Source organism: Nycticebus coucang, chromosome 18 (assembly GCF_027406575.1).
Source record: "Nycticebus coucang isolate mNycCou1 chromosome 18, mNycCou1.pri, whole genome shotgun sequence".
Lineage (NCBI taxonomy): Eukaryota > Metazoa > Chordata > Mammalia > Primates > Lorisidae > Nycticebus > Nycticebus coucang.
Genome location: NC_069797.1, coordinates 43045799 through 43058160, shown reverse-complemented (window position 1 = coordinate 43058160; position 12362 = coordinate 43045799). Strand labels below are relative to the sequence as shown.

Genomic DNA, 12362 nt, shown 5'->3' with positions numbered 1-12362 from the left:
CGGGTTCAAACCCAGCCCCGGCCAAACTGCAACAAAAAAAAAAAAAAAAAAATAGCCGGGCGTTGTGGCGGGCGCCTGTAGTCCCAGCTGCTCGGGAGGCTGAGGCAAGAGAATCGCGTAAGCCCAAGAGTTAGAGGTTGCTGTGAGCTGTGTGACGCCACGGCACTCTACCTGAGGGCTGTACAGTGAGACTCTGTCTTAAAAAAAAAAAATAAATGGCTGAACAAACTTTGGTACTGCCATACAATGGAATACTATTCAGCAATAAGAGGTAATGAACTATCAATACGTATAACAACCTGGATGGCCCTCAAAGGCCCTTTCCTTTCCTTCCTTTCTTTTAGTGAAAAAAATCATCCTCAAACTGTTGCATACTATATTATTCCATTTATATAACATTCTCAAAACTCTAGACATGGAGAGCAGATTAGTTGTTACCAGGGGATAGAGACTGGGGGTGTGGTAGAGAATGGAAACAAACATAAAAAGATAGCACAAGGGAATTATGTGGTGATGAAACAGTTCTGTATCGGGCGGCGCCTGTGGTTCAAGGAGTAGGGCACCGGTCCCATATGCCAGAGGTGGCGGGTTCAAACCCAGCCCCGGCCAAAAACCACAAAGAAAAAAAAAAAAAAAAAAAGAAACAGTTCTGTATCTGCATTTGGTAATCTGTACATTGGTTAAAATTGCATAGAACTATACACACATATACAAATGGATGCAATTTAAAAACATGATGAAAATTGAGTAAGGTCTGTAGTCTGATTAATAGTAATGAACTAGTGTGTGTCGGTTGACTAATGTCAGTTCCTGGTTTTGATAATGTACTACAGTTACATCAGCGGTCACCTTTCGGGGAACTTGGGTACAGGTACATAGGACTATACTATTTTTGCAACTTTTTGTGAGTCTATAATTACTTCAAAATAAAAAGCTCACTTTCACATCATTTTTCCCTTGATTGATGTATTTTTCCAGAAGCCTCTGACTTTCTGTTATTTTAGAATTTAAAAGCTTCAAAAACTGTTCAGCATCATGGTAAAAATGTCTCAGTGAAATTTGAATATTACCAACATGCTATATAATTGATACTTTTTTTGCAGTTCCCTATGTATGATTTGTAAGAATTTTATATTAGTCTTTTAGTTCTCAGATACTAGAAACTCAAAATATAAAAATAAAAGGAATCCATGGCACACACTGGTGATGGGAAAATGTGGTGCTTATTCTCACTTAATGACTTCATATTCCTTCATACTTAGTGCAGTAGGTTTTTTTTTGTTTGTTTGTTTTTTTGAGACAGAGTATTACTTTGTCACGCTCAGTAGAGTGCTCTGGCATCATAGCTCACAGCAACCTTAAAGTCTTGGGCTCAAGCGATTCTCTTGCCTCAGCGTCCCAAGTAACTGGGACTACAGGCGCCCACCACAATGCCAGGCTGTTTTTTTTTTTTTTTTGTAGAGACAGAGTCTCACTGTACCGCCCTCGGTAGAGTGCCGTGGCGTCACACGGCTCACAGCAACCTTTAACTCTTGGGCTTACGTGATTCTCTTGTCTCAGCCTCCTGAGTAGCTGGGACCACAGGCGCCCGCCACAGCGCCTGGCTATTTTTTTGTTGCAGTTTGGCCAGGGCTGGGTTTGAACCCGCCACCCTCGGCATATGGGGCCGGCGCCCTACTCACTGAGCCACAGGCGCCGCCCAATGCCAGGCTGTTTTTAAAAGTGAGGTCTCACTCTGGCTCAGGCTGTTTTTAAAAGTGAGGTCTCACTCTGGCTCAGGCTGGTCTGGAACCTGTGAGCTCAGGCAATCCACCCACCTCGGCCTCCCAGAGTGCTGGGATTACGGGCGTGAGCCACTGCACCCAGCCCTAGTGCAGTAGTTCTTAAACTTGCTCATACATTGGAATTTCCTGAATAGTAAAAAATACATCAGCACACAATTCCCTTGTGCTTTTTATATTTGTTTCCATTCTCTACCATGCCCCCAGTCTCCAAATGCCTGTATCCCATACAAAATTCTAATTTAAGACCAGGCGAGGTGGCTCACACCTATAATCCTAGCACTCTGGGAGGCCAAGGCAGGTGGATTGCCTGAGCTCACAGGTTCAACCAGCCTGAGCCAGAGCGGGACCCCATCTGTAAAAAAAATATCAGATGTTGTGGCGGGTACCTGTAGTCCCAGCTACTTGGGAGGCTGAGGTTGCTGTGCGCTATGATGCTACGACACTCCACCAAGGGTGACAAAGTGAGACTCTCTGGAAAAAAAAAATATATATATATATATATCTGGAGTACAGCGAGTATACTGTCTTTTTACCCCTCACTGGCAGACTTAGATAGCTCTCCAGAAGTACCAGTTACTGTTTTTAGTACCCTGGTTCCAAAGTTGCATAAATTTTGAGAATCAGCCCCTAATCCTATTTTTCTCATAAACTCTGTTATTCTTAGTGTATGAATTTGCAGAACTCAAGGTTTTTCAGGGACTAGTATATTGTGTTACAGCTGAAACGCCTGTATATAAATAAGCCAAAAATGTTACAAAGCATCATATAAACCAAGGGACAAAATAAATTCTCAAACTTGGCTTGGGTCTGTAGCACAGTGCGCAAGCCACATGCACAGAGGCTGGCGGGTTCGAGGCTAACCCAGGCCAGCTAAACAACAATGACAACTGCAGCAAAAAAATAGCCAGACATTGTGGCGGGCACCTGTCGTCCCCAGCTACTTAGGAGGCTGAGGCAAGAGAATCGCTTAAGCACAAGAGTTTGAGGTTGCTGTTAGCTATGACACCACAGCACTCTACCGAGGGCAACGTAGTGAGACTCTGTCTCCAAAAAAAAAAAAAAAATAATAATAATAAATTCTCAAACTTTTTGTTATATATTTTAAAATAAAGAAGTCGATAATTGATAGTTAATTATTTAACAGTTGCAAACCAATGAGGGATGGTCAGTGACATGTGAAAACAAACCATCCTGGCCCCCCTATTGATATGTGACTAAAGTAAATTACTTTTGCATAATTTTCAATGTATTGGGGATTTTTTTTGCAGTTTTTGGCCAGGGCTGGGTTTGAACCCGCCACCTCCAGCATATGGGGCTGGCGCCCTACTCTTTTGAGCCACAGGCGCTGCCCCAATGTATTGGTTTTTATAGAAAAATTCAACTTAACCAGAATTTGTATTCATTTTTAAAAAATATATAGAAGGGGCAAGTTGTTTAATGGTATAGTTTCAGTTTTGCAATATGAAAAAGATTTCTGAAGGTTGGTTACACAGCACTGTAAATATATTTAAAACCACTAAACTGTACACTTAAAATGTTTAAATGATAAATTTTATGTTTATTTTAGCACAAAAATATATAATATGGAAAGTTTGCATTTTAAGTTTTGGAATCTTTAGCACATTTTCTAATAGAAACTTAAAATGGTGGTTCGATTCTCAGACTAACTTAGAAAAAAAATTTTTTTAAGTTTAGAGATAGGATCTCGCTTCATAACTCAGGCTGGAGTACAGTGGTACAGTCATAGCTCACTGCAACCTGGAACTCCAGGGGTCAAGAATCCTCCTGCTGGCTCGGCGCCTGTAGCTCAGTGGCTAGAGCGCAGGCCACATACACCTGGGCAGGTGGGCACAAACCCGCCCCAGGCCTGCCAAACAACAATGACAACTACAACAACAAAAATAGCCAGGCGTTGTGGCAGGCATCTGTAGTCCCAGCTACTTGGGAGGCTGAGGCATAAGCCCAAGAGTTTGAGGTTGCAGTGAGCTGTGACACCACGGCACTCTTCCTATGGTGACATAGGTCTCAAAAAAAAGAAAAGAAAAACGAATCCTCCTGCCTTTGCCTTCCAAAGTGCTGGGATTACAGTCTTCAGCCTCTGCTTGTGGTGTAAAATCTTATTTATATTTTATGTTGATTTATAACATAGCTGAAAGATAATATATTTGCAACAGTAATGCTGTGTATCTGTAGACACTCATATGAATAGATATATAGCTATATATTTTTAAAATAGAAGTAAGGTTATTGAACATCTCATCTATTCATCTTTTCATTTTGTTCTATGAAGAGATGCTGGTATGTTTAGTCTGGAGTTGTAAGTACTATAACCAGCAGACGGAAGTGGTGTTGCAAAAGCAGAGAAAAGGGAAGAGAAGCTTTAGTAACATTGATTATACTGCAAGACTCCAAGGTACTTTTTGAGCCATGTGTCAAGGACTGGTCGTTGTGTGGTGTGTTTGTCAATGGGTATTCATAATTCCAGGAATACTTGCAATAGATGTCAATATAGTCTTGGGAAAGTTTGAGGATTGTGAAATAATCCTCTTTATTTGAGCAACTGTAATAAAGCATACAATATTGTTTGTGTCTTTTAGAATTCAGATATTCCTATACTCTTTAGTCTACAACGTGTTCTGCTCATTCTTGGCCTTTTCTTCACCGGCCTCTTGCCCTTTGTGCCCATTCGAGAACAGTTTTTTGAAATCCCAATGCCTTCTATCATAATGAAGTAAGTGGTTATTCTCTTTTCATCAGTTATCTATTATGGGATGATTAAGATACAGGTTTGTTAATATCACTATAAATGATAAGAAAGGGATTTCTGTAGTTATTTCCATGTTCTATTACCTGACCTATACTAATAGTGCTTTTTTATACAATTAAGACACAGTCTTTAAAATGAATAAGAAAAATTATCTGTGGACTCATCTTGGGTTATAATAATTTTCTGTGCCTGGATAGTCAGAAATCAGGTAAAACTACCATAGCCTTGTAGTAGAGAAAAAAAAAAAAAGTCAGGTAAAAAGAGTTGAGCTGACATAGTGTTGTAATTCCAACTACTGATGAGGCTGAGGTGGGAAAATTGCTTGAGGCCCAGACTTTGAGACCAACCTGGACAACATAGCTAGACCCCATCTCAAAAAAATTGATCCTAATTACAGAAGTTTAATAATTATTTTATTCTGACATCAAATAGCAATTGCCCTTCAACTTCCATCACTTCTTTCTACTTCATTGACAACTATATGCCACTGAAATTCTATTAGCTCCAGGTTCTCCAGTAGTATTACTATAATATGTTTATGAAGAAAAACCACCACCACCTCAAAAACTTCTGGAAATAGGAGAAACTAAATGGTAGAGTTAATTTATATAAAATATTTCCAGGCTCGGCGCCCGTAGCACAGTGGTTCCGGCGCCAGCCACATGTACCAAGGTTTGCGGGTTTGAACCTGCCTGGGCCAGCTAAACAACAATGACAACTGCAACAAAAAAAAACAGCCAGGCATTGTGGCGAGTGCCTGTAGTCCCAACTACTTGGGAGGCTGTGGCAAGAGAATTGCTTAAGCCCAAGAGTTGGAGGTTGCTATGAGCTACAGCACTCTACTGAGGGTAATATAGTGAGAATCTTGTCTAAAAAAAAAAGGCAGGGTCCAGGTCTACAAATATTTAAAAGGAAAGAAAAATATGCTTTCAATGTCTCACTTTTGCCCCCACATCTTTTAATATAGTACAGTTTGGTTATGTGTTTAAATCTCCAACTAAATTATAGCAAACAAAGGAGAAAGAGTTTTCACCAAAAAAAAAAAAGACATGAGCCTAGGACACCAGGGTCACTGAAAAGATGACTTTTATTTATTTATTTTACCCTTGAATAGTGATAGCAAAAAGTTGGCTTGAGACCAGAGGACATAGAACCTAATTGTGATTTATTTTATTTTTCTCTTTTTATGAAATATATTTTTAGATCATTGTTTTCCTTTTCAAACTTGTTTTGTTTTATCCCACTGATATATTCCTGTTTCTAATTAGTAATTCAATATTTTATTTTACCCTAGGCTAAAAGAACCACACACCATGTCTAGAAGCCAAAAGTTTCTCATCTGGCTTTCTGATATGTAAGAATTTTAGTTTATTATTATGCAAGCTATATTTATTAAGTACTACACTTAAAATTTGATACAAGCCTTCCGCTTGTAATTTGTAACAAGGACAAATTGAGCACCCACTGTGCAAATGGATGTATATGAATCATTTAGAAGTAGCTTAATTCCTGGTCACAGAACCTTAGTAGTAATCCTGAGAGATAATCTCATCTAACTTCATGAAAATACTTGAGCCCCCATCCACCTAGTTACATGATTTACTTATCTAGCTAGTTAGTAACAGAGTGGGGATAACCACCCCTTTTACTCATTTGCTGTTTCCACCAGCCCAAAGTAAAAAACATGATGAAAATCAGTGTTAACCTTATGGCATGTGTAAAAGTGCATATTGCCTATGGCACATTTTTCAGAAAAATCCGTGCCAAGTTTTAACAGCAGAAAGACCTATTGTCTACAGGTTGGTCATCTACTTTAAAGAAAATGCCTTAGTTTAGACATGTTGAGTTTAAGTTTAGTTAAAAACCACAAAATAATTGTGCTATATTTTATTTGAAAATGTAACCTTAAGGGCGGCGCCTGTTGCTCAGTAGGTAGGGCGCCGGCCCCATATACCGAGGGCCCAGCCAAACTGCAACAAAAAATAGCCAGGTGTTCTGGTGGGCTCCTGTAGTCCCAGCTACTTGGGAGGCTGAGGCAAGAGAATCACTTAAGCCCAGGAGTTGGAGGTTGCTGTGAGCTGTGACTCTACGGCACTCTACCGAGGGTGATAAATTGTGACTCTGTCTCTTAAAACAAAAGAAAAGAAAAGAAAATGTAACCTTGAATGCTTAAGTATTTTAATAATTCCAAATCATGTTTTTATTATTTAGCTCCTCTTTCAAAGAGTCTTAGAAAATTAAGTTTTATCTTTTCTCTGTGCCACATAATTTATTCTTTTTTGCTTTATTCCTGATTCAATTTTTAGTTTTCAAGGGTGCATTGTAATTGGTGTTAAATTCACATAATTTCTAGTTTTCTGTTATTTAATCATTATCATTCTGATAGGCAGTTAATTCCCATCTTGCTCAACAGGTTTGTATTCTAAAAGTTCACTGTCTAAAAAATGCTTTTCTCCTACATAAAGGATGGCATAATTAATGGACATAATGTTTCTAATCCAGTTTCCAAAAGACTAATCCATTATGTAGCTACTAATCCATTATGTAGGTATTATAAAACTTGACCTGTATTTGCTGCCTTATTTTAACTTAGAAAGTTAGTTAGCAGCTCTTTCTCATTATCAACATAGCTCCAGCAGGGTGAGGAAGCCTCTTCTTCACTGAGCTGTGTGAACAAGAATGGGTCTCCGAGAGATCTAGTAGCAACAAGGAATAGAAAGGAAGTTCTGGTTGTCCACTAGCAACTATCAGTGAAAGAAGATCCAGCAGTTAAGACATAAATTCATCCCTAGTGGCTGTTATCACTTAAAATCATTGCTTGTTTTGCTGAAGCATTGGAATTAAATTAACTAGGAATTACTAAACTCTAAACTGACTAAATTAGGACAAAGACTAATTTTAGTCCTTAGTTAGAACTAGTAAATTTCTAAATCTGTTATGGTTTTCTTTTCTAGCTTACTAATGAGGAAAGCTTTGTTTGACCACCTTACTGCTCGAGGCATTCAAGTAAGTTACTGGTGTGGTGCATTTTGGAAATAGCTTAGCAGTTTAACATAAATATAAAGGGCAGGAACTTTTAACTGACTTAATTTGGTTTCTGACTCTGATGATACTACCTTACTGACTCACAAATGAGGACCGGAACCTTTTCCTTACAGTTAGGAGTAAAGCATTGGCATTTCTGTAATTAGAGTCCTCTTATGTAGAGGTGAGAATAGCTGGTGTCAGATGGGTGAGACAGTGTGTATTTAATGAGTAATGTGAATTTTTTTTTTTGGTAAAGACAGAGTCTCACTTTACTGCCCTCAGTAGAGTGCCGTGGTGTCACATGGCTTACAGCATCCTCCAACTCCTGGGCTTACGTGATTCTCTTGCCTTAGCCTCCCGAGCAGCTGGGACTACAGGCACCTGCCACAGGGCCCAGCTATTTTTTGTTGTTGTTGCAGTTTGGCCAGGGCCATGTTTGAACCCACCACCCTCCATATATGGGGCCGATGCCCCATTCACTGAGCCACAGGCGCCGCCCAAGTAATGTGAATTTTTTTTTTTTTTTTTTTGTAGAGAGAGAGTCTCACTTTATGGCCCTCGGTAGAGTGCCGTGGCCTCACATAGCTCACAGCAACCTCCAACTCCTGGGCTTAAGCGATTCTCTTGCCTCAGCCTCCCGAGTAGCTGGGACTACAGGCGCCCGCCACAACGCCCGGCTATTTTTTGGTTGCAGTTTGGCCGGGGCCGGGTTTGAACCCGCCACCCTCGGTATATGGGGCCGGCGCCTTACCGACTGAGCCACAGGCGCCGCCCGTAATGTGAATTTTTTTAAAAAGTCGAATGATGTCTCGGCGCCTGTGGCTCAAGCAGCTAAGGCTCCAGCCACATACACCTGAGCTGGTAGGCTCGAATCCAGCCCCGGCCCACCAAACAACAATGACGGCTGCAACCAAAAAATAGCCGGGTGCCTGTAGTCCCAGCTACTTGGGAGGTGGAGGCAAGAGAATCGCTTGAACCCAGGATTTGGAGGTTTCTGTGAGCTGTGATGCTATGACACTCTACCCAGGGTGACAGCTTGAGGCTCTGTCTCAAAAAAAGAAAAAAAGGTCGAATGATTTTTTAAAATGAAAGCTCTAAAAGATTATTTCTAAATGTGCTTAGATTATATTGGATAAATATTATAAAAATAATTTTCCATTTTAAAATTTCATCTCATATTTCTAATTTTCAGGTGTACATTTGGGTATTAAATGAAGAACAAGAGTACAAAAGAGCTTTTGATTTGGGAGCAACTGGGGTGATGACAGACTATCCAACAAAGCTTAAGGATTTTTTACATAGTTTTTCAACATAGAAAAAATATGTACATGGATGAATTCAATGAAAATATGAAAAAAACCTAAGAAAAAAACATTTCACCATCATTTCCCTAAGCCATTTCCAGAATGGTAAGAGTTTGAATCAGTTACGTTTTTATTACCTCATTTTTAAGCCTGTATGAGAATGTAGAAACTATATATTGTATATTTATTTTAAACAATATTGCATTTGTGTATTTTACAATTGTAAATTGTCTAGAAAGATAACTGTGAGATGTAAGTAGAAGATTATTGATCAAGATTTCTGTATATGATGCAGTATTCTACTATTATAAGTAATTCTGAAATCAAAGACTATTGGATAAAATTGGTATTAGCCTTCACTAGAATAAGATTAACTAATTAATAAAAAAAATTATTGAAGGTCATTACAGCTATTTGTATTGTCTTGTTGTTCCTATGTATATCGTAGTTAAAGGGCAAAAATAAAATCAGTGATACAGTTAATCTGGCAAGTTAAACATTGAAAACAGCAGGCAGGCACTAGGAGATAACTAAAAGTTGATTACTTGATCAGAAATAAAATCTGTAGACTGAATTAGATTTTTCAGTTGCCGATGTGAATGGGGACTTTCTATTTGGAACCTTTTTAAGGTGTGTAACAATTCTACATGGTCCCTTTTCTGAAAACATTAAAAATGGACTAATCAATTGTAAATTAAGACAAGATCCAAATAGTCATATTTTTATGTTTCCTTTAAAGAAATGTAAGATTTCCATGTTTGGCATCGACTGAGTCTACTTAGAGATTTTACACAATATCTTGAATTCTAATAGTCATATTAAACTGATGAAAGTACATATCATTGTATCTAATACTTATGGTATGGACCTCCTGTTTCTGATCTTTAAAAATTCATTCTTCTGAGTGTTAAATAGAAACAAGATTTTCCAAAGTATTAGAAAATACTTTCTCAGCTTTTTGATGTGACTTTACGTAAGTCTGTTTCTAATCTTTTTAATTTATTTTCATGATCTCAGATTGTGAGGTACATATAATCTGGAATAATAAGTGTCTTTTACCTAGATTATCTCTCTCATACGGAGTTTGGCAGCTAAACAGCTCTGAAGGATGACTGTATTCTCCCTTCTGTCCCTGGATGACATAAATATCATTTGCTTTGTTATTTAAACTGAAATAAAGTTTTACAAGAACAAAATAAGGGTTCTTGGGGTTTTTTTTTTTACAGTTTTAATTTCAAATATGCATTATAAATTTTTCTTTGAATAATTTAATGAGGTGATACACTGATAATATAAATAAATGCACCTGAGATTTCTCTCTAAAGAAAATATGGAAGCACTTTTATGGTAAGTAAATTGCTTCTTGACTTTTGAACAAAAAACTTGGGCAAATAATCCATTAAATCAGTCATTTTTATTTTCACTTATTTTAACGTATGGTTATACATGCTAGGGATGATTTTGATAGTCTTTGATACTTTGAAGATTTTTTTTTCCAAATTTTTCTTGGTTATGATTCAGAGCAGGTCATATTTTAGGGCCAGCACATATCTTGTGTCAACCAGTAGAAAACAAGGTACCTAAAATGGTAATGACATTTAGATAATCATGTTTTAAAGATTTGATGATTTTGTAGTTAAGGTGGCTTTAATTCTTGTTTTTTTTTTTGTTTGTTTCTTTTTGTTTTTTTGAGACAGAGTCTCATTGTGTCGCCTGGCTATTTTTTTGTTATAGTTGTTATTGTTGTTTAGCAGGCCTGGGCCAGGTTCGAAATGCCAGCCCTGGTATATGTGGCTACTCCCTAACCATTGCGCTATGGGCACTGAGCCAATTTCTTTTTTTTGAGACAGGGTGTCACTTTGTTGCCTTCAGTAGAGTGTCATGGTGTCATAGCTCACAGCAACCTAAAATTCTTGGGCTTAAGCAATTCTCTTGCCTCAGCCTCCCAAGTTGCTGGGACTACAGGTGCCCACCACAATGCCCAGCTATTTTTAGAGATGAGGTATTACTCTGGCTCAGGCTGGTCTCTTGAGCTCAGGTAATCCACCTGCTTCGGCTTCCCAGAGTGATAGGATTACAGGTGTCAGCCACCGCACCTGGCTCGACTTTAATTCTTTTATATATTTATTTTATTTTGAGACAGAGTCTCACTATGTCACCCTTGGTAGAATGCTGTGGTGTCACAGCTCACAGCAGCCTCCAACTCTTGGGCTTAAGCCAGGGGTCCTCAAACTTTTTAAACAGGGGCCAGTTCACTGTCCCTCAGACCATTGGAGGGCCGGACTATAGTTTAAAAAAAAACTATGAACAAATTCCTATGCACATTGCACATATCTTATTTTGAATTAAAAAAACAAAACGGGAATAAATACAATATTTAAAATGAAGAACAACTAAAGTTAAATCAACAAACTTACCAGTATTTCAATGGGAACTATGGGCCTGCTTTTGGCTAATGAGATGGTCAATGTCTGGTTCCATATTTGTCACTGCTAGTCGTAACAAGTGATGCAAGTGTGCATCAGTTAGTCCCAAGACTGAGAGGAATGGAGACAGAGAGGAGGGGAGTCAGAGAGTGCCACACACATTCCACACATGCGCACTGTAGCAGGACAAGCCGCGGTGGCAAAAACACAGAGAGGGCCGGATCAATGTCCTTGGCAGGCCGCATGTGGCCCATGGGCCGTAGTTTGAGGACACCTGGCTTAAGCGATTCTCTTGCCTCAGCCTTCCAAGTAGCTGGTACTACAGGTGCCCACCACAATGCCTGACTGTTATTAGTTGCAGTTGTCATTCTCGTTTAGCAGGTCTGGGCAGGGCTAAAACCTGCCAGCTTCAGTGTACATGGCTGGCGCCCTACTCACTGAACTACAGGCGCCACACCAGTTTTAATTCTTTTAATAAAAACATAGAATCTTATAATAAGGGAGTTGATATTCATTATTAGATGACATCTGAATACTAGTTTTCTGATTGGGACATCATGTTTTAAAAGAAATTCAGTAGGGCTGGACGCAGTGGCTCATGCCTGTAATCCTAGCAGTCTGGAAGGCCAAGACAGGTGGATTGCCCGAGGTCATGAGTTCGAGACCAGCGTGAGCAAAACCTCATCTAAAAAATAGCCATGTCTTATGGTGGGTGCCTATGGTCTCAGCTACTCGGGAGGCTGAGGCAAGGGGATCACTTGAGCCCAAGAGTTGGAGGTTGCTGTGAGCTTGTGAGCTATGATGCTATGGCACTCTTGCCAGTGAGAATCTGTCTCAAAAAAAAAAAAAAGAAAAGAAAAGAAAGAAAGAGAGATTCAATATGTTTTCTTTTTTTTGAGACAGAGCCTCAAGCTGTCGCCCTGGGTAGAGTGCCGTGGCATCACAGCTCACACAACCTCCAACTCCCGGGCTTAAGCGAGTCTCCTGCCTCCGCCTCCCAAGTAGCTGGGACTACAGGCGCCCACCACAACGCCCGGCTATTTTTTGTTTGTAG

General features: G+C 39.3%; 1 protein-coding gene across 2 annotated transcripts in view; it reads left to right on the top strand.

The window, feature by feature from the left end:
• GDPD1 (glycerophosphodiester phosphodiesterase domain containing 1) overlaps positions 1-10073 on the top strand; it is a 52989-nt gene extending 42916 nt beyond the window's left edge. Inside the window, exons 7-10 of one of the 2 annotated variants that reach the window (XM_053567799.1) lie at positions 4382-4515; positions 5846-5905; positions 7506-7557; positions 8771-10073. In XM_053567799.1, the coding sequence (XP_053423774.1) occupies positions 4382-4515; positions 5846-5905; positions 7506-7557; positions 8771-8893 (369 nt within the window). In that variant the 3' untranslated portion in view covers positions 8894-10073. The remainder of the gene's footprint in view (positions 1-4381; positions 4516-5845; positions 5906-7505; positions 7558-8770) is intronic. The other variant, XM_053567800.1, reaches the window with a different exon arrangement.
• The last annotated feature ends 2289 nt before the right edge of the window (positions 10074-12362 follow it).